The 22882-nt window shown below is 34.6% G+C and overlaps 1 protein-coding gene across 2 annotated transcripts; it reads left to right on the top strand.

Moving 5' to 3' along the window:
• The first annotated feature begins 2832 nt into the window (after positions 1–2832).
• Positions 2833–21848, top strand: NOA1 (P-loop containing nucleoside triphosphate hydrolases superfamily protein). Of its 2 annotated transcripts, XM_082879736.1 has the most exons (14): positions 2833–3321; positions 4007–4192; positions 4361–4447; positions 4539–4618; positions 4722–4803; positions 4886–4906; positions 6527–6572; positions 11949–11974; positions 15352–15474; positions 15917–16030; positions 16115–16222; positions 16333–16422; positions 21108–21217; positions 21354–21848. In XM_082879736.1, the coding sequence occupies exons 1-14, from the start codon at positions 2875–2877 to the stop codon at positions 21601–21603; spliced, it is 1770 nt and encodes a 589-aa protein (XP_082735862.1). In that variant the 5' UTR covers positions 2833–2874; the 3' UTR covers positions 21604–21848. The 2 variants fall into 2 exon arrangements, with proteins under 2 accessions (XP_082735862.1, XP_028102898.2); XM_028247097.2 differs by lacking the exon at positions 11949–11974 and having other exon boundaries at positions 2834–3321; positions 15356–15474.
• Positions 21849–22882: the final 1034 nt, after the last annotated feature.

The raw sequence follows: 22882 nt of genomic DNA, 5'->3' as shown, positions 1-22882 counted from the left end.
AGTGTCTATCTTCCAGGATACAATGATCTTCACAAATTGTAGTAGAACTCCAAACAGTTTGTACGGCGAACAAAACCTGTGTTCTACACTTTCTGAATTTTTTCCTAAAAATTAAATATGAAGAACAATACAACCAAATAGCAAAACCATAAGGAACCAAGAGAATTTCAAAGTTTTTTGGATTTTTTCAGGATCCCAATCTGCTGGAAATGAATATGAATTTATAGGCTTCATGACAGACCCGAACAGGTCTGAAATTTGAATGAATAGATGCAAATTCAAATTAGACAAGTACAAACAGATAATTGCTGGGCAGTTTATATCTATTGGAAAACTGCTGGCAGATTTGAATCTGTCTGGCAATTTTTGAATCTGTCCGGGTTCCAATAGATCTGAAAAATTGTTTGGACAGTTTAATCTGTTTTGAACAATTGGACCGGAAAAGGTAACGATTGACAGGAAATAAAATTCAAGTTTGAATTAATTTTGTTGAGAATTTTGGAAAAAAATCAAATAAATTTTCTCAAAAAAAATTAATATTAGAACCGACCCGACCTACAACCCATACCTGTGCCCGGCTCGGACGGCGACGGCGTGCGCGTGTGTGGTGGTTTGAGCCAAGGTTCACTTTATCCATAACCCCTCACTTCTACAAACTTGGGGTGCCTCTTGGAGTCCAACCCAAGGTTGTACACCTAGAGCTTATATACTCACAAAAGCTCACTTAAAGTTTTAATGTAGAAAAAGCCTTACAAGGAAACCCAAATCTTCCCACAGGTGTGGCTATAACACCACATATCAAATTGAAGTCTAAAGGCGCAAGGATAGTTAAAAAGATTGAACTTAGATCATCTTCAATGTTTCATCAATTTTTTTTTTTTTTTGTTTCCTAAGGTATTCCAAGCTTCGTCCAGGACTAATCCAGGACTAATCCTCCAAGGTACAGTCAAGCACCAAGGCAAGGATCTCTCCAAAAAGGTTTGCTACATCCAGAAGGGTTACTTGCTTAAGCGACCAGGCTATTTCCACTCAGGCAAACCTTTGTTGGTAATGTTTCATCAAATTTAAATTTTATAAAAAATTAATTAAAACAATACTATAATAGTTCATCAAATTAAGGAAGAGTTAAATAAAAACTTGGGGTGCCTCTATTTACACACCACTTTTCATCTCAAGACACACCACTATTCAAGGCACACTTTTAGTAATTTAATAAATAATAAATTTGTTCAATACACATCACAATGTTTCATTTTTACCCTTAGTCACATACCCCACCACCGCCACCACTTGTAATCCAACTCCGTTGCCCGCGCCGGTGTGGTTCATTATCGGTGGTTCCCTGTGGGCGTGAAAGGTGGAGTGAGAGGCAGCAATGACGACGGGAGGTAACGATGATGGCGGTAGAGAGAGGCGATCTGGAGCTCCATCAACTTCTTAGAGTGTGACGATCCGCCTCCACTCCATCGATGCTATCTATGCCTCTCTTCAACTGCGCCTCCACCGACTTCTCAAAGATTTGATCATGGAGATCTGAAGCTCGATCATGGTGTTTCATCCATGGATCATGAAAAATCTAGAACAGATCTTTCTGGGCTTAGAGAGGTTCTAAAGAAAGGATCAATCGCCCATGGCGGAGTGGCGGCCAACAAGCGCCGTTCTATCGGCGGCGAGGTCTGGTTTTTTGATACGGAAAAGAATGAGAAAGAAGAAAATGGTGGCAGTGAGAAGAGATTTGGTTCAATTTTTAGGCAATATTGGGGCTAAAAACACGAGAGAGGGAGAGAGAGAGAGAGAGAGAGAGAGATGACTGGCAATGTGGGAGTGATGGCGATAGCGACACATTTTCGTTAAGGTGAGCGGTGGCTGTTAGGGTTTTAGGAAAGAAGATGAGGGTAATTTGGATATTTCATTGGGAGATGTAATTGTAATTATAAATTTTTATAGAAAATGATGTACCTTGAGATGAAATGTGGTGTTTAAATAGAAGCACCCAAAAACTTGGGTAGACTATTAATGGGTCCTAATAGTTAGACTTAATTCTCATTAAGTCCTATTGAAAATAAATCCTAGTAAAGTTGTCACTAAAAATAATTTTTTGCATATCGCTAAAAATTAACAATTAGTGAATTTTTTGTCAATAGTTTTTATAAATTGTCGCTAAAATTTAGGGTTAGTGATGTTTTTCTGTGTCAAAATTTTCAAACTTTTATAAACCTAGTAACTTTTTTTGTAATGATTTTTTTAAACCGTCGCTAAAACTTATAATTAGTAATATTTTTTGTAACAAGATTTTTAAACTGTTATTAAAAATTAACAATTAATGACATTTTTTTAATAATATTTCACTTTGCTTGGTTCCTCTTTTTCAAAAATACTTTTCAGAAAATTCTACTTTTTTGTTTTCCGTATTTTTTTGTTTTTACTAAATTTTTTTAATATTTTAAGCAATTTTTTTTTTTACTTTTTAGACATACCTAACATAAATATACCTAAAAAGTAAAAAAATTATGAAAAAAATCTTTTAAAAATTCACTAAATACGGAAAATAAAAAAAAAAATACGAGAATTCAATATATACATATTTTAATATTTTTATGTATTTATTAATTTTTTAAAATATTTTTCACAATTTTTTTATTTTTTAAATATGTCTGAGTAAATTTATCTAAAAAAGTTTAAAATAATTTTAAATTTTAAAATATTCACTAAAAACAAAAAAAAAAAAAAATCAAAAAACACAATTTATAAAAAACTTAATCCAAAAAATTAAAACCAAACAATCTTACAAAAATTGATTAATGATCGGATGCTCCCAAATAACTTGTAATAAGATATGTGAACTTAGTTGGCCAAAGCATTACACTTTCATCAATGGCGCCCAAGACCCTTTCTCCTTTTTATCTTCTTCCCTCTCTCTCTCCACTCTCACTCCCTCACCATCTCATGATTCCCACCCCTACTCTCAGACTCTACCCTTCGAAACCAACCCTCATTTTCTGCAAATCCCTACAATCATCTCAAACCCATAAACAAACTTCATCAACATTTGACACCCATCTTTCAGTTTCCACACCTGAACTTGAAGGAATCGGAGCGGCCAAGCCAACCCGAGGGGAGGTCTTCCTCGAACACCAAAAATCATTGGCAGATTCAGCTCAGGTGCCCGCGGCGAGCAAGAAGAAGAAGAAGAAGAGAGAGAAAATTAGTGGGTCTTTGAGACCCTCTACAATTATTCAGAGCTGCTATGGTTGTGGAGCTCCTTTACAGACTGTTGAAACGGATGCTCCCGGGTATGTGGATCCAGATACGTATGAATTGGTATGCACTCCTTCTGGATGATTGTGATTTGGTTGTTTTGGGTCATTCAGAAATTGAATTCTATGTGTTTGGAACAATGCCCACCAAGTGTTTGTGATAAGTCAGAAACTGGGTTTTTGTACAGTGTATTTGCTAAATTTGAGTTAGATGAAGTGAAATGGCAATGTCTTTGAAACTATGCCCACGAATTGTTTGCGATAAGTTACTTTGTGGGCAAATCAGAAACTGGAATTTTATGCGGTGTATTTACTAAATTTGAGTTAGATGGAGTGAAATGACAACGCATATTAGATGTTTGCAGTTACTTTTGGCTACTGAGTTTAATGAAGAATGAAACCATTGGTAATGGGACTTGGTTTTTGTCATATGAATTCCAATGTTAAAATTTACAGTTTGGATTAGTGATGACTGCACTTTTGATATTATTTCATAATTTATCTCACAATTTAAGTCAAATGATTTGGCATTTTGTTTAATAGGTCATACTATGCAAAACATTAGAGATAGGTAAAGTGATATGATAATACCAATTACAAGGTAACATCTGTGATATGATGGTGTGTATTTCAGAACTTGGGTTTGGTTGATTGTATGATATGGTATGTGAAACAACTTTAGTTATATTGAGGTTGAGGTAGAGGAAGATTCCCATTGTTTTTGTTTTTTTTTTCTTCTTGGGATGCAGAAAAAGAAACACCACCAACTTAGAACCGTTCTTTGTGGAAGGTGCCGACTATTGTCTCATGGACACATGATTACTGCTGTTGGTGGAAATGGAGGTTATTCTGGTGGGAAGCAGTTTGTTTCAGCTGAAGAGCTTCGCGAGAAGCTATTTCACTTGCGCCACGAGAAGGCTTTGATCGTTAAATTAGTAAGGCTACCCATTCATAATTTCATTATGCAAAAACTTTCATGACTTGCCCTTAACATGCTACTTTCAAAATTTTAAAAATGAACCCCCTAGAACTGAATGGGATGTTAATTTCCTTGTTTATGTATTTATTTATTTATTTATCATTTTGTGCATAATCATATGTAGGTTGACATAGTGGACTTCAATGGAAGTTTTTTGGCTCATGTACGTGATCTTGCTGGTTCAAATCCAATAATATTGGTTGTGACTAAGGTAATAATTTGTATTGATTAATTTTCAAAATTATATAGTTTCATGGTGTGTTTTTTTCCAACTAAGATGCACAATTTTCATTTTTGACAAGGTTGATCTCCTTCCTAAAGGGACCGACCTTAATTGTGTTGGTGACTGGGTTGTGGAAGCTACCACGAAGAAGAAGCTCAAGTAAGTATTGCACTTTATGCTCTTTCTTCTATTCTGGTTAGATGTTAAAGTGGTTTGTTATGAATGCAAGTTTTCTATAGCTGATCAATCTTTAATTTTGCAGTGTTTTGAGCGTGCACCTAACAAGTTCAAAGTCTTTGGTTGGAATTGTTGGAGTTGTGTCTGAAATTCAAAAGGAGAAAAAGGTTTGGCATGTCTCATTTATTGAATATATAGTTTAAATTAGCTGGTTAACAAAAGCTATTGACCATGATATTTTTCATGCAGGGACGGGATGTGTACATTCTGGTAAGTAACTTTCTTTTGAAAGCTTAAATAGACGCGCAAAGCATGATTGTCACATTGTAGGTCTATATTTGATAAAGTAATAATTTAGTTGGATTATTATGTTATTATTTAAATATCAATTGTGTTGTCATGGCATTGTTGCTTTTATTTGATTGCCCTCTCGAGGTTAAAAATAATGAAAGCATATCTTTTGCGATACGGAACCATACCCTTTTAGGCATGGTACTTGGAGGTTGGAAATGACAAGACATATATTCAAAAGAGCGGCAGTTTTGCGCACAAGCCATAACCTAGTCAGGAAACATTTACTTGTACAAAAGTATGAGGCCCAAAAGAGTGATGCTAATAGCCCCCACATGTTTTCTTAAGACTCCCCACCTTCTTGTTCCTTGGACCCCCACTGTAATCCAAAAAATATCCCTTTCTTTGGAACTCCGTCCCTGCCACAACTTTTCCTTCAACAACCCTCCCTCTTCATCACCGCCAACTGTGACGACCTCCCCCACTACCCCAATCATTGCCCACCACCCCCTTCGCACTTCTATCATCGTCCAACCCTCTTTGGTACCCTTTCCCCGTGACCCCCACCCTATCCCTCCCCACGCTTTGGAGACTTATATATATATATATATATATATAGAGAGAGAGAGAGAGAGAGAGAGAGAGATTGCAACTAGGGTTTTCATAGAAGGAAGGAGGTGGAGGAGGTGCGGCTAGGGTTTTCACGGCGGGGTAGGGAGCCTATTAGTCAATCTTGAGGGTTGGGAAGGTGGCAGAGAGGGGCTTGAGGGGCCACGAGAGGGATAATGGTGGTGGGGATGGGATGTGGAGGGACAGGTGAGGGGTTGGGGAAGGTCGCCGGAGCTGGCGGATGGGCAGGGAGGTGCTAGCTGGAGCTGGTAGTGGTGGGGGTAGAGTTAGGGTTTGGAAGGTTGAGGATAGGGATAAGGATAAAATGGGAATTTTATGTTTGTAATTGTGCTATGTTTGAACCTATGAATTAATTATATTCCATTTTTGTTTAGAGGTTGATTCAATTAAGAATGAAGAGCCAGAAGTATGACTGGTGAAGTGAACAAAGATCAATCATTGGCTAAGATGTATGTAGGTTAGATCTTTGGTTGATAGACGGGGGCCTTGTGCAATGGCCAATGGGCATGGCATTTTTTATTAGTTAAATTTTAATTAATCAATTTCACTTTAATTTTTTGTATATTTTTTTTTTGTGTTTACATATATGTGTTATAGGTTTTTCTTCTCGTGGTTGTGAAATCCAACTTCAAAAGGTTAATTGTACGAGTCAGTAACTCGTGATACTTCAAACATTTTGCTTGTATGTTTTCTTTCACACCTTTATAGTTTTAAAATTGCTTCTCCTCTAAATCTGTTTGATTTTGTCAAACTTATACTCGTATTTATTTGCAAAAAGTGTATAATGGGAGTTTTATATGATTTGTAATCTTTGTTTTGGTTTTCATTCGTTTACTAGTCTCTTCTTTGGTATGTAAATTTTGTTTGCGTCAATTTTAATCCTGCTTCGATTTTTAAAAAAAATTTGCATTAATTTTTTATTACTATATTTTTATGACAAATGTGAATTCAAGCTTCATCCTTATGCAGGGCTCAGCTAATGTTGGAAAATCTGCATTTATCAATGCACTATTGAGTAAGTCAATGTCATAGATTTATGTGTTTGCTTGAGGTGACTGTTAAATAGTTTATTTGTGGATTTAGTAGTTATGCCAAGCAACAACTGGGAATTTGTTTAAAGCTAACGATTCTTCCCCAAAATGCCAAAGTACAGCTGACTTGCATCTAGCAAGATTTGCTTGGCAGAACATGATGAGGTCTCTCTTATCTCTCTCTTGTAGCACATGTACAAGTATTCTACCATGAGGAACCACTACCGTCACCACTATGTTGAATCTGAAGCAGCGGCACCCACAAAATAAAATAACAGGAGGAAGCTCTTAAAATCCATACACATATATGGGTTGCACCCCCTTTGATGCTCTTTTATATATGAATACCTTTATTTATCAAAAAAATAAGAAGTCATACACATGTGGCACACGCGACACACAATGGATGCCTCACACTTGCGAGCTCATCACACTTGAACCTTGGCTCGCACAGTAGTGGTGTAGAACTAGTCGGGCGGGGGAAAGAAGCTTAGAAGAGGAGAAGAAGAAAAGAGGGAAGGGAATGAGAAGAGGGGAAGAAGAACTAAAGAGGGTGATTGATTTTGCTGAGAGAGAGACATGCAAAAACCTCAGTTCTTAGTTCTCATAGTTCATTATACCATGCCCTATATGCATAGGCTGGTCTCAAGAGGGAAATAAGTTTTAAAAAAAAAAATTAAACTAGAAATTGAGAAAATAGAATCCTAACTAGATTAGAACTCTTTGTTGACACCTTGTTCGCCCAAGATATGTGTGAAGCTCTTTTTCTCCTTGATGCCTATTATCTAGGCTTTCACATATAAGACTTCCTGTTATCTTGCTAGTTTTATTGTTGTTTTAGAGGTGAGGATGTTATTGTAATTTTTGGATTATTGTTTGATATAAATACCGAATCATTTTATCTTAGACCAAAAAACCCTGTTTGTTTTTACCTTCTCATTTCTTTCATTCTCTTCTCTTCTCTTCTCTTCAATCTTTAGCTCTTCCAATGTAGACCCATGTTGTTTCTTGTATAGCTCACGGTTTGAGGTTCCCATTTGATTTCCCCAAGTTGGTTTATGGCTGACATTGTGCACTGAAGCAGTGTGATTGATCTGATGGGCAACGAGTCTCTAGAGAGAGGGGAAGGTTATGCTAGTGAAACAGATCTAGAGAGAGAGGTGTGGAGAGATTCTAGAGAGAGATGGTGAGACAGAGGGAGGTTGTGATGCTTCTCAAATTCTCAATGCATTAGAATTTGAAGTCGAACTTGAGGTCTTTTGGAAGCACACAAGCTAACATGAGCAACAAGGCCTGTGGTTCAGTTAGGTCATAAATTGGTCCAATTTATTTCTTAAAATTATGTGGACTGATATGATTGTCAAATTTTCGAGAATTCAGATGACATAAGCTAAATAAATGGGCTGTGAGAATATTCTTTGCTGCATGCCGAACTTCACATTATGACTTGGTAGTGGATGTTGTAAGGGTGAGAGAAAATACTGTGAGGGCACCAGAGTGAGCAATGGCTCAATTACCCTTGGGCATGGAGTTTGGATAGTGGTGTGGGTTTTGAGTGTTTTGGTCATCTCGCATGTATTCTCTATTTTATTCATAGTGGAAACCCTCTCCCGTGGATGTAGACAATTTGGGCCGTACTACATAAATCTCTGTGATTATTTTCTCTTTGTTTTGGGTGGGTGTGCTTCCGTTTGTGTTGGAGGGATGCGGAATAAGTGGTATCAAAGCGAGGTTAATATTCACACAGAAAAAAAGTGGGCTTGTGGTCATCGTCTCAACAATAATACAACAGCGGCATTGGTAGATTCAACCACAGTACGGGAATTAATAGAAGATTGTTGTATTGTTTGCAAGGAAGAAAAGTCACATCATCAGGTTAGTGGCTTCAAGTTGCAAAGGGGTTATGATCTAGTGTGGCATAGGCTTGATTCTTGAGCGGTTGACATATTTTTATGTTAGATCGGTGTGTATATATAATAGAAAAATTCATGGCAAGGGCTACCTATAGGTTTTCAGGCATTGCAGATTCATTGGTATGGTCAAAATTTTCAAATTTTGAATAAGTTTAAAGGGATTGGACATATTCGGCGGTGATCTAAGTGATCGGGTTTGACCGCAAGTGATCTAAGAGTAATCTGATTCAATCAATAAGGAAGTCCAATCTTTGTAGGGCCAATTAGTTGGTATTTTTTCTGATTAGACATTATGATTGGCAACTTGTATTGGCTCGTGGAGTATGTTATGACAAGAGGGAAGCTACTATCAAACATCAGACGAGCAGTACGAGTCATGGGTGAACAATGTGAGCAATAATTGTAGGATACTTGCCAAAGAGGAAGACAACAGGTTGCAGATTGTTCACAGAAGGAAGCTTTGAGTGTAGAACTTAAGACAACTTCGTGATTGTAGACACCCCAATTTTGACCAATCCTAAGACTTGGGCACTTTCTTTTGAACATCCCATGATGAAAATTAGAATATGCTGTTTTATGCATTTCTCAGCAGAAAAATCAGATTGAAGATTTAATCCCAAATCTCACCCTTTTTGGTCAAATAATTTTATATCACTAATATTTTATTAATTTGTAGTATTTTGATAATTTTATATATTTTTATATAATTTGATGTGTGTGTGTACATATTTTGAGGTGGTGTATTTTAGAAATAGAAAATAATAAAAACAAAATATAAAAAAAAAATAGAAAATAATAATAAAAAAAGAAAGAAAGATTGAATTCAATATATATATATATATATATATATTTTTATATAAATTATACAGGTTAAAATATTTGGTCAGATAGGTTTGGTGGAGGAATTTATTGAGTGGGTGGTTTATTTTAAGGGAGATTACAATCATAAAACAAAAAGGGGTCAAAGGGTGAGAGACATGATGATAGAAGATATAGAGGGGGGGTCAGTTGGATAATTATCAGAGGGGTGGCCAAGTTAGATGATGATTCTATTTTGTTTTGAGGGAGTCGGTGAGTGGGTTTCAAAAGGTGAATACTGTTTTAAAAATAAAAAGTGATATCACATCTCTCGGGGTGGAATAGAAAATGGGATGATTATGTTTGTGGGCGGTGAAGAATGATGATTGTAGAGAGTGAAACAAAAAAGAGGGAGAGAGACACACAGACATAAAACACAAAGGGAGGAGCTGCTCTCTCTCAAAATCTCTCTCTCGGATGGAAGAAGAGGGACACACAAAGCATCTTTGATTGGGGCTAAAAAAATATACACACACAGGAGATATCCCTCTCTCTCTCTCTGTGTGTGCGGGCTGGGGAGGGTGTTCATGAGGGTGGGTTGAAAAATATATTTTGAGAGATATTTTTATAGAGAAGAAAGAGACACACACAGGGGGGTCAGCCTCCTTGGCTGACCTCTCTCTCTCTCTCTCTCTCTCATGGTTACATTTCCGTTGAGGGGCAACACTAGTAGAGAGAAGTTCACAACCATGAAGTGAGGGCAGCAGCTGCTCGCTCTCTCAAGGCGGTCTGCTCTCTCTCGGCAACTCTCTTTTCTGGGGCTCAAAGCTGCACTATATCTCTCTCTTTCAGTTTCCAGATGAACTGCCATCCAAGCTAAAGCATGATGAGCGTGGTCTGTTATCAATAGCAGCAGCAGCACCTTCACGAAGCTCTCTCTCGGGGGAGCATGAAGACAGAGAGCATCTGAGCTGAAAACAAAAACAACACACAGATACACGCATGCACAAACTCTCTCTCTCTCTCTCGCTGGTTTTATGGTAATGATCAACACACAAGCTCCCTCTCTCTTGCTGGTTTTATGTTCGGCAAACTCAACCACCTGCACCGCCATAACAACCATCCATTGACACACACACAGAAGAAGAAGAGAGCAGTTTGTGCTGAAGCAGGGGCAAAACCCAGCTTGTTTTTCTCCAACAAAGCTCCGCCACTGTACCGCTGCTTGCTCACAGCCCGTGGCCTCCAGGCACCGTCGTCGTCACCAAAGACCCACACCACCTTGCACACCGCCGGCGGTCACAGCTTCGGCTACCATTGACATCGCGACAGCTTTGGCTACCATCGGTTCACGCCGATACCACCTCCACCTCATCTTGGTGCTTCACTTCAGACCATCACTCAAACAGCCATGGCTAATGAATGCTCTCCTTCGTCCTTTGCGTCCTTGACATGCACCCTATGCTATGCGAATAAGTTGTGGAGCTCGGAACAATGTTCATACTCCACCAACCAATACACTTTGGTACAAGGATTTTGCATATACAGGAGGAATACCTGCTAATGGAACACGCACCTTTTTTTATGTTATATGAATGTTGGAATTAATTAGTTTAGGTAATTAGAATTTAATTAATTAATTAGTGCAGTTAATTAGTTACTTAATTAGAATTTTATAATTAATTAATTAGTGTAGTTAATTAGTTAATTCATTACAATTTTATAATTAATTAATTAGTGTAGTTAATTAGTTAGTTCATTAGAATTTTATAATTAATTAATTAATGTAATTAATTAGTTAGTTAGTTTAATTAGGATTTTATAATTAATTAATTAGTGTAATTAATTAGTTAGTTCCAATTTGTAATAATTAGCTAGAATAATTTATTAGTTTAATTATTAATTAGTTAGTCATAATTATTTAATTAGATGATTTAATTAGAGTAATTATTTAATTAGTTATTCCATTAGATAAGTTATTTAATTAGATTAGCTATTTAATTAGTTAATTCATATTGTGATTAATTAGTCACCTAGTTTAAATTAGTTACTCTGTAATTAATTAATTAATGTAGTTAGCTAATTAGCTTTGCATTGTACTTATTTAATTAACTTAAACTAGTTATTTAAATTAGTTTATTATCATAATTACTTAATTCACTTGCTTAGCATAATTAATTATTTAGTTGTTGTAATAATTAATTAGCTTAGATAACTAACTTATTTATTCAAGTTTTGTAATAATTAATTAAGTAATTTAGTTAGCTAGCTAGTTCATTCAAACCCTCCTGCGTGAGGGCACATTAGTTCATTCGGACCCTCCTGCGTGAGGGCAAACAAACTTGTAATAATGTGTATGTCTTCCAACTCCACGTCTTTCTCCCTTTTATTTACCAGCTTACGATGGTTAGATTAGGGACATCATGTTTAATTTAGCATGCTTCATGTTTTCATCCACTTGTATTGCATGCACTGGGGCTCGGTTCATCATTCTCATTCACATTGTCGTATCAATACTTCTTTGAATATCTGCTTAAATCGCATGCAATCAAATCATTTCACATGCCATATTAGTAGCCGAGCCTAGTAATTGCATATCATGTGTTGTATAGTTAGGAATCATGCATATTTTTTAACTTTGTTTTGTAGCTTGTTCGCGGGACGTCGGTAAATATGTGAGTTGTTATGCTTTAGCATCCAGCTTGTACATGATTTTCTTATTATTTTTAGCATCCTACCATGAGGCAAATTGCTTAAATGATAAACTGTTTGAATGCCTGTGTATGAAGGCTTGTTATTTTGATTGGAATGATTCAACGAATGTACGTTTTAAGCCCACTTTGTAGTGGCAAATTCACAAACTTTAAGCCCACTTTGTTAAGTGGCAAATTAAGCCCACATGAGATGGCAAATTCAAATCCTTTTCGAGAAACAAACATGAAATTGAATTGTTCCAATTTGAGAAAACTAGTCTATACCTGTATGCTTCACATAATAAATTTTAGGATTTATTAAATAATCAGAATAAGAACATATATTGTACATAAGAATCACATCATAATTAGTAGAGGCCGATCTTTGATCGGGTGAGTGGGGTGCTCATTATTGACCTTCCCCTCTCATACCTAAGTTCCCGAACCAAGACACTTTGATAATGACGGACTAATGACCTTTGGCACGAGTCACGGGTTTTCAAAATTTTCCAAAATAAATATTTAGGTGACGATTCTGAAATCTGGCAAAGCAGTCCACTTTTGGCATTTGATTCAGAACATCGATTTTCCAAAAACGATTGCCGAATTTGGACTCTTTTTGTGTTTCCACTGTTTCACGTTGCACTTGTGAAATCAGATTCAGAACCAATACAAGTAGAGTCCGAACTATAAGGGCTATTCATTCTTCCGAAAGGGGGCGCAAAAAGGTCGAGCTACAGTGACAAGATGGTGTACACCAAGGAAAGACACGGGTCTCTTATCTATGAAGGTTTTGGTTTGTGGCAGCGGCAAGGTTCTGAAAAGCGGTTGTGGTCGCCGTAACGGTGGCGCGGTTGCGGTTGCGGGGTGTAAAGGCTGTAGCGTAACGGTTGCGGTAACTGGAACCGTGAATTTTTTTATTTTTAGCATAATTTAAAAAAAATTTACCGATACGCATTTCTTTTCTATGATCATATTTATTGGGTTTAAAATAAATATTGATCAATTTTTGTAAATTTTTAAGTATGATCTAATATATTTTATATTTTTAAATCACTATAAACTGAGTTTTTTACATTTTATTTTAATAATTAATGACTTTATATTATATAAAAATCCATCACTAACTATTATATATAAAATAACAATAGAATAGCATAGGTCTTACAGTTTCAACAAATCAATAACATGTTTTTCATCTTCCCTCTTCTCTCTCTATCTCTTGCTCCTCCATCTTCCCTCTTTATCTTCCCTCTTCCACCATTTTCAGCTTTTTTTTGTGTGTTTTTTCGAAAGAAACAGTTCGGAACTGTTACGTAACGGTGCGTAACAGGCCGTTACGATTGTTATGGCACCGTTACGACCGCTACGGCAGCCGCTACAGCCGACACACCTGTGAATCTCAATCACATTGCAAAAGCGGCCGTAACGGATGGCGGTAACCACAAAAACCGTTACGTAACGGTTGCGGCCGCTTTTTAAAACCTTGGGCAGCGGAGACACCTCAGGGAGGTGCGGTGGATCTCATCGGCTCAACCATGAGGACAAAGGAAGCCACAAAAGACACGTTTGAGCATTATGGGGTAAGGTGCAAATAACGTGGCACTTGGTTCAAGGGAGGTGCAACATCTTTTAGGTGAGGGTGAAGTGTATCACACAAACCAGGACATCCAATTTGGAGGATGTATATAACATTTAGCCCACATGGGTTGGGGGTGATCCTAAAAACCTTTTATCACATGGGTGGACTAATCCTAACAGATGTATCTGTTGTATTTTTGTACCAGCAGCTCTGCCGTCTTGTATTAATATTAGGAAATTTCATGTCATCACACTCTTGCTTTAAGTGAAGTGTCAATGTCAGATTATTTGTTCATTGCTCATCATTTAAAATAAGCATTATGCTCAGATTACACGTGTGCAAAAATTTTGCACACTGATGTTTTTGTCTATTTAGTTGATTTATTTTTTTATTATTGTCATTATTCTCTGTTGTGGTCTTCCCTGCTATTGATTAATTGACCATATTGTGATAGGCAGCTCTTGATTGATTGATTTAAACAACTGATTGTAAGTTGCTAAACCTTGGACCAGATATATATCACTCACTCTTCTTCTTAATGATGTGGAATGCTGAGAAATTAGAAAACCCTAGAATTTTGGTTTAGGTAACTGCAGATGTAAACCTCCAATTGTAAGAGTTAATGATTTATGCAGCATATGTGATGATAAATGTGAAAAATAGGTTTTTAGATACCTTATTTTAACAGGCTGGAATTGTTGCATTTTCAAGTTGTTGTAAACACCATGCTGGGAGCCGGTGCAGGCCAGTTCTCTTGTGTTTGACTAGTATCCTCGGCAGGCTTGCTAATTGAACTTTTTTTTTAATATGACTGAAGCACTTTCTTAGTTTTGTGCAAGAAAATATTGGTGATAAGAGTTTCGCATGGATAATATCTTATCTGGTTATTTCTAACATAAACTATCTCTTTTATATTTTGTAGCTGTTCTGTCCCTTATTTCTGTTTTGATTTTAAATTTATAATTTTATATGTGACAATTTGAACCATTCAACCCATGAACCAGCTAAATGGAAGGTGGGATATGTCTTTCTTTTAAAAGAAGTGGATTATTGAGATCTCTTGCTCTCGTTCAACTAATTTCCATATCTTAAAATTCATTTCTCCAGAAAGTTCCCTCTTTCCTTTTCTAATTCAAATCTGTGGATTTTTTTTTACCACCATCCTACATATCTTGTTCAATTTTTTAAATTTTTATAATTTGTACTGATACACGGTGATTCTGTGAGCTATAGAAGGTTAACGACCTTTTTTTTGTTCTTGACCGATCCAATAACTGCCATATCGCTATCCTTGTCCTTCCGAGGACTTTTCCGAGAAGCCGTATATATAGCACACCCCGTTGGTGAGAGAGAGCCAACAAGACTAGACTGATAGTCTTCCTCTTGGCAGTGCCTGAACAAGTACCTGACCTCCTAGCCCTACATTGCCCGCTTGGAGCAGGGGGTTCCACATTCTATTGACCCTGTCTCAAATGGCGCAGACTTACTGATATTAAGAGGAGGGTTTTTTATTATTATTATTATTTTTTATATATGAAAAAATTAGGGACAGTGGGGAAGACAGAACTGCACTGCTTAATCAGACTTGTTTTTTGAATTTTGAATCATTATTTTCCCACCTTGATCTTAATTTTGAATTGTTTTTATGCACATGTTTGTTCTTTAGAATATGTATGAATTCATTTCCTTTCCTTTACGTTGCATTGTTGTCTGTGTTCTAATACTCTGAAGGTGACTCGTTGTTTGTCTATTTTGACTTGTTTGTAATTTTTGAAAGCCAGAGATGATGTCGTATAAGGATCCAGTTGCTGCAGCAGCACGAAAATATAAACCAATACAATCTGCTGTTCCTGGGACTACTTTAGGTCCAATTCAGATTGATGCCTTCATGGGAGGAGGGGTATGTGATTTTTGTCTCTGTTCTGCGGGGAGTGATGACCAATAACACAAGTAATGACTAATTAAAACCACCCCGTTTACCTTTGACTACTGGAAGCCAAACGGTGAAATCATCCAACTGTAATAAAATTGAAAATCATCCAACTGTATTGACTTGCTCAGGGGTTATGTGTTCTGCTATGTTTTTGCATTTTACTGCTTAACAATGATATGCCTGCTTGCTGAGTGCTGTAAACCTAAACATTTTTTGGATTTTACCTGTAACACTTGATGTTTTCTTTTGTTTAAAGGATCAACGCTATCTTCTTCTTCTTCTTCTTCTTAAATGGCTTTGTGCTTCACTGATTCAACTTTAATGTTCTGTGTCCTCCCACAATTTTTTTTAATGTTCTGCAATAAAATTTTTAAAGCTAATATGCATATATATTTTAACCATCATGTAGAAATTATATGACACACCCGGAGTTCATCTCCACCATAGGCAAGCTGCAGTGGTTCATTCGGAGGACTTACCTGCCCTTGCTCCCCAAAGTCGGCTCAGGGGTCAGTCATTACCAGTATGTTTTCTCCAATACTTCATTTAGCATCTCTGTACGCTGAGTGTTTTCAGGTATGCTAAGTCCTTTACCATACAAAACCAGAATTCTCAGGTAGCCTTAGACGAGTGGACGGCTGAGAAAATTGGATCCAATGGCTTGAATGGGTTTTCAATATTTTGGGGAGGTCTTGTCAGAATTGATGTCTTAAAGGTTTTTAAACTTATAATTCTTAAGTTTCTATGCTGGAAAACAATTATGGCCCCTATGGGTAGTTTGGAAATTATCTGGTTTTGACTTATAATCACTCCTTGATTTTTCAGGTTCTCCCTCAGACATGTTTAACATTCTATGGACCCAAGGCATTGCAGATTCATTTGGTTCCCACGGATAAAGCAGATGAATTTTACCAGGTAATTCCGAATTCCATTTACATGGTTTGATGACTTCTGCTTCTTCTTTTACCATGCCTTCCCTCGAAGCAACTATTGATGTTGCCTTTTGACCAAAGAATCATTAGCTCCACCAGTCCTTCCCTAATTTTCGTCTTGCTATATATACGTTCTGCCATCAAATTGCCAAAAGGAAAAAGTTTTAAGGGCATAACTAGATGTGTTTCTAGATGACTTCATCATACATGTGCAATTTACATGATCAGCAAATATATTTAATTGGATTAATGGGAATGAAATTACATTTGAATATTATGGCACATTAATGCCGTTATCTAAAACTTTTGATTACATAATAAAATGTAGTGTTTATTACACTTTACACTCCTAAACATCTTTAAATTATCCACTTAGTCCCTAAACTATCGATTGAGTCTATTAAGTCCCTAAAGTATATATAAATCAAAATCTATTTAGTCCCTAAACTATTAATTGAGTCTATTAAGTTCCTAAAGTATAGATAAATCAAGATCTATTTAGTGCATAAACTATCGATTGAATATATTAAGTCCTTAAGTGTTTAATTCAAACCTATTTAGTCCCTAAAAAAATTATAAAAATAAATATAAGTTCATAACTATTATAAATTATTAAAATACCCTATCTAACTAAAATTTTATTTCAAAATATTTTAAAATTTTATTGTCCTTGAAAAGTGAGCGGCAATTCGTATGGGGTTTTTTTTTTTTTTTTTAATGGTAAGTGTAATTATCTATAGTATTTTCTTACTTAACTTCTGTAGTAGCTACATGCTTGCTTTTATTAAATATCAGATTTTGTTTATAAATTTTAATTGATGGTTTTTAAGTTTTTTGCTATCTTCTTTTTGTAACTTAATTAATGTATTATTTTGTTTCATTACGAAGTGTTATTATTTAAATTATCTAATTTTATTTCTTCAGTATATTTAATACTCATATAATTTTATTAGAAAAACTGCAAAACTAGACTACAATACTAATTTAGGTACATAATGAAATAAAACACTTTTTAAATACAAAATTTTTAAAAAAATTAAGGTTGTGTTTGGTTGTATTTTCTAAATATATTTCTACCTCTTTATTTGCGTTTGACGTTTGTTTACGGTTTTCAAAAGTTAATTCCACATTCAATTTTGAAAATTCTGTCCAAAGCGGGAAAATTTGGGCTAACCGGTCGTTCGAAACAGTAATTTTTTTTTTTTTGACACATGTTAATTTTTATATATTCAATAAAAAATATTTTCCGAATTTTTTAAAATTTTTATGAGTTTTGAATAGAATTTTGAATTGTGTGTTTGGTTATGAGTTGTAAGTTTTTGCATCAAATATCATATGTCACATCAAAAATTCCCCACTCAATTCAAAACTCTTTTCAAAACTCATTCACCGAACAAATTTTTTACACTCAAATTATGATTTCAAAACTCACAAACTTAAAATACAACTTCTATTCTCAAATCATATTTAGAATACTCTACCAAACACTACCTAAGATTTTTTTGTAGTAACTCTTAATAGGTAAGGTCTTTTATTAATTTATAATACTTAGGCCAAGTTTGGAAAGTCTCAAAAAAGCTAAAAAGTCAAAAAGTTATTCAAAAAGTTAAAAAGTTATCACTATGCATCAAAGTTCAACAATTACGGCTGCACAACTCCCAATTCTAATTTTCCCCTACAAACCAATTTTTACAATTTTTTATTATACATTTTTTCATAAAAAGTCAAAAAGTTAACCTAAATATTCATATTTTCAACCTCAATTTTTTAGTTTAAAAAGACAAAAAGTGCACTTATTTAGGACACTCCAAACAACCCCTTATTATGGGTATGCCATAAATTATTTTGAACCTTTTATTTTTAAAGTAATTGATGGGGTGTTAATAGCAACCCTCATATTTTATTTTTGTAATCTTTTTAGGGAAATAGATTTGAATTAAATATTTCGGGGACTTAATAAATTCAACCGATAGTTTAGGGACTTAATAGATTTTGATTTATATATACGTTAGGGACATAATAGATTCAATAGATACCTCTGCGACTAAGTAGATAATTTGGTGATACTTTAGGGATAGAAAGTGTAATAAACCCTAAAATGTACTATGATTATATGGATAGCTTCAGTTAAGTGTATACACACATATACATGAACTTCATCATATATTCCGATATATTTATTTATAAAAATAAAACAAAATAAACACTGTATCATGTAAACTTCCCCTACAATTTCCCTGTAATGAAGTACTTAACTTATATCTTATAGTACAAATCCGATCTGGGTTACGTAACTCATTTAGGTGTCGTTTGGCAAATTTGACTTTTTGATTTTTTTGACTTTTTAGTCTGGGATTTTTTTGTTCGTTTGGTTTTCTTGTTTGACTTTTTTGACTTTTTTTGTATTGGAATGACAAAATTGCTCAAAATTGCTGTCCACTTGAAATTGATGTTTTTATGACTTTTTGTTTGTATATAGGTCAAGTTGGTAATTTGTATCAAAAGTTAAGTGTTTTGTCATTTTGTAATTTTGTGACTTTTTTTTGTCTTTATGTACTTATTTAGGCTTCGTTTGGTAAGTGATTTTTTAGTTAAAAAATCAAAAAATTACTAAAAAAATCAAAAAGCCAATAACCCATACCAAAAAGTCAAAAATTTCATTCTCTCTCTACTTTTTGCACATCTTTTCGTAAAAAGTCAAAAAGTTATGCCAAATATATTAGTTTTTTTATATCACATTTTAGTCAAAAAATTAAAAAATTACTAAAAAAATCTATTCCCAAACAAGTCCAACCAAACGAAAGCTTAGGAATGTGTAGAATTTCTCAATGGGTGCCCGACCGTCAGACTATTTTGTTTCCCCATTAGATAACTTCAACTTTCATTTCAATCTCCCAAAGTCTTTGATATATCACATTATTCATTTTGGACGTAGGAGTGTTCAATAGTGAAAACGAAACTATTATTGAATGAATAATACTATATATATCAATTAATATATTAATTAATATATTAATAGATGATGTGAGATAATTTTAGAAGTTTTGAATATTTATAATTTGTATAATAGGTAGGGCCAGTAATAATGATATAATACTAGTTGGTACACTAGTATGTATATTAATTGATGCATATTGCACCACAGATTATTAAATACTTAAAAAGCTCCGTTTGGTTTAGTTTTGAAATTATGATTTAAGTGTGGAGTTGTGATTTAAGTGTGAAATTGTGAGTTGAGTTTTGAAAGAAAAAATTTGTCTGGTTATGAGTTTCGAATTTTGAATTTTAAAAAGAGTTTTGATTTGTATTTTCAGTTTTTAAATTTTGAGTTGTATTTTGAAATTTTTTGGATTTATTTTTTTACAATATTAAAAAATGTTTTAAAAATTTATTTTTTATTTTAAATATATAATTTTTATTTTATTTTATTTTATTTTGTAAATATTTTAATTTTAATATATTAAACTCAAAACATAATTTCACACTCAAATCGTAACCAAACACATAAATCAAAACTCAATTCAAAAATTATTTCAAAACTCATAACCAAACGCATAACTCGAAACTCCACATTACTTTCAAAACTCCATACTCAAATCGTAATCAAACACATAGCAAAAAATTAAAATATTTTAAAATAAAATAAAATATTTACCCTAAAAAAATAAAATTAAGAAAATTTTTAAATATTTTAAAAAACAAACTCAAAAAATTTCAAAATACAATTCAAAACTCTTTGTAAAATTCATAATCAAACAAATTTTTTCTTTTCAAAGCTCATAACTCAAAATAAAACTTCACGCTCAAATCATGATTCTAAAAATAATTTTAAAAAATAAAATTAAAAAATATTTTTTTGAATTTTTTTTTTTTTTTTTTAAAGAGTTTGGTTTTGAGTTTCGAAAAGAATTTTGAATTGTGTGTTTGGTTATGAGTTTTGAAAATAATTTTTGAGTTGAGTTTTTAATTGTGTATTTGGTTATGAGTTTTAAAATTTTTTGATTGGAATTATAATTTCAAAACAAAACCAAACGCAGTCTAAAAATCTCTAAGAATATGAACCATCATTTTGCTATTTCCATTGTGTTGGGTAGTTGAAGTTATTGATGTAGAAATTTTTGCCATTAACAAAATGCCCAATGCAGGCGCACACACAACACCAGCCAGAGGAAATTTCTCTCCTTTACAACTGTTAAACTGGCTTTCTTCTCTTTTATATCTTATCCATTGTTGTCAAATTACGAATCAAATTGTGAATCATTTTGTTAAAATAGTGAATCAAGAATCGTAAGATTCATTTTATTTAGCATAATATATAATTATATATATATATGTACATACAAAAATATATGTAAGGTTTAAAATGGAATAAATATCATATCACTTAATTGTATATATGTAATATACATATAAAATTACTTATATCAATATAATTAATTGATTTCTTCTTTTATTTTGCAAAAACGATGTTTCATGCATTAGCCAAATAGAACTGAACTGAATCACACTGAATCACAATTGAATCATACAATTTACTCAATTTAAGATTCTGCAGCATGAATTGAATCGTTTTGGTTGAAACCCATATTGAATCGTCAATCGTAAAATTCTAACCACCATAATCTTGTATTTTCTGTTTGAATAATGGGCCTCTCTCTGTCATTGCAGAGAGAACTTGGAATTTTATTGACACCTCCAACTGGCAAACAGAAGGCCGACAAGTGGATAGGACTCGAGACAGAGCGCCAGTTGCAAATAAAATTTGAAGATGCACAGAGGTGTGACTGGTTTTTTTTTTTTTTGAAGTACTAATACTCCGGAGTTGCTATTTTCATATTCTTTCCTCTCCCCCCCCCCCCCCCAATTTTCCATAGATTGATTTATTTTAAATTTCTCGTTATGTTGCCTGAGCAGACCAGCTTGTGATATGGCTATATCCGGACTTGGATGGATTGCTGTTGAACCAATAGGTAAATCTCCTAGAGTTTGTGACTCGAATTTGGAAGAAACCGAAAAAGAGTTGCTTCTGGGAGTCCATGTCCCTAAACCAGTTGAGATTTTCGTTAGGCCACCTATGCCGGTGGGGAAGGATGGAGGAGAGCGGTACCAGTACAGGGAGTTAACAGAAAAGGAAGCCGAAGTAAGACCAAAATGGTATTTTTGATAAAAATGATTCGAAATTCATTTGTAAATAATCCAAGTATGTAGAGAAGCATGAGAGAGAGAGAGAGAGAGAGAGAGAGAGAGAGCTACATAACATTTTTGCTGACTTGGGTTTTCTATGAAGTTGGTATGGTAATATATATCACCGGTTGTGAGATTAATTTGCTGTAGGAAAGCAAGGTAAATCATCCACCTTAATTTATACATTTTGCATGGGGTAGCAATAAAGATACCTTATTCCATCTTTGTCGTTAGTGATGTCCACTATATGTTGTCACCTTTTTGTTTCATTGTGTACATATATTGATTGGAAAAAATGTTAGGAATCTTAAATATTTTACTAAATATCTGATATGAGTGTGAGATTCACACCATGTGAGTCTCACACCCATGTGAGATATTTGACAGAATATTTAGTAAAATATTTAGGATCCTTAACATTACTCAATTCATTGGTGATTAGTTCCCTGTTTGGAAATAATCATTAACAATTTATGTAAATTAGATCTTATGTACCTAGTGAGATAAAAAAATAAAATAAAATAAATATAAAAAAAAAAAGTGCGGTTAATAGTCTCAACTTAATTTCTTAGTACTCTCTACTTTTTTGAACCTTCCCCACCAAAATTGCTCCCCATCATCTTTTTCTTTGAACTCTTACCATAATATCAAGAATACCCCCATTCTCTGGACCCCGCCATTGCCACAAGTTTTCCTTCGGCATCCTCCTCCTCTATCTCCACTTATGGCTGTTATTACTGCCACCACCTCTGGCAACCCTCTTCAGGTATTCCCTACCTTCCTTTGCCACACCAACCACCTCCTTACCACCCTATTTGTACATCCAACAACCTTTGTCCATACTTGTCTTCCATCTTATCCTCTCTTTCGTACCTCTGGTGACTTTTTTCTCTACTCGTTTGCCACTCTAGCCCCTTTCAACCACCTCTTTCACACCTTTGACAATCCTCTTGTGACTTGCGCACCACCTTAATCCTAAATGACTAAGATAGAAAGTGATTAGTAGAAATAGAGAAATAATGTAGCTAGGGTTTCGCATAAAGAAAGATTGTAGCTAGGGTTTTCAAAGGAGGATGGGAAGGGCGAGGAGTCTAGGGTTTTCACCGCATGGGAGAATAGAGAGGGTGAATTGGTTGCATAGGCTACAAGAGGAACAACGGTGGTAGGGATGATACATGGATGATCAGGTGGTAGCGATGATACATGGATGATCAGGCGAGGGTCGTAAATTTAGAATAAATGAAAGAGGTGAGAATCCT

This window comes from Camellia sinensis, chromosome 1 (genome assembly GCF_055761805.1).
Source record: "Camellia sinensis isolate YWXY chromosome 1, ASM5576180v1, whole genome shotgun sequence".
In the NCBI taxonomy this organism is placed as follows: Eukaryota; Viridiplantae; Streptophyta; class Magnoliopsida; order Ericales; family Theaceae; genus Camellia; species Camellia sinensis.
The sequence above is the reverse complement of the archived record's forward strand: the minus strand, read 5'-3'. Positions and strand labels throughout refer to the sequence as shown.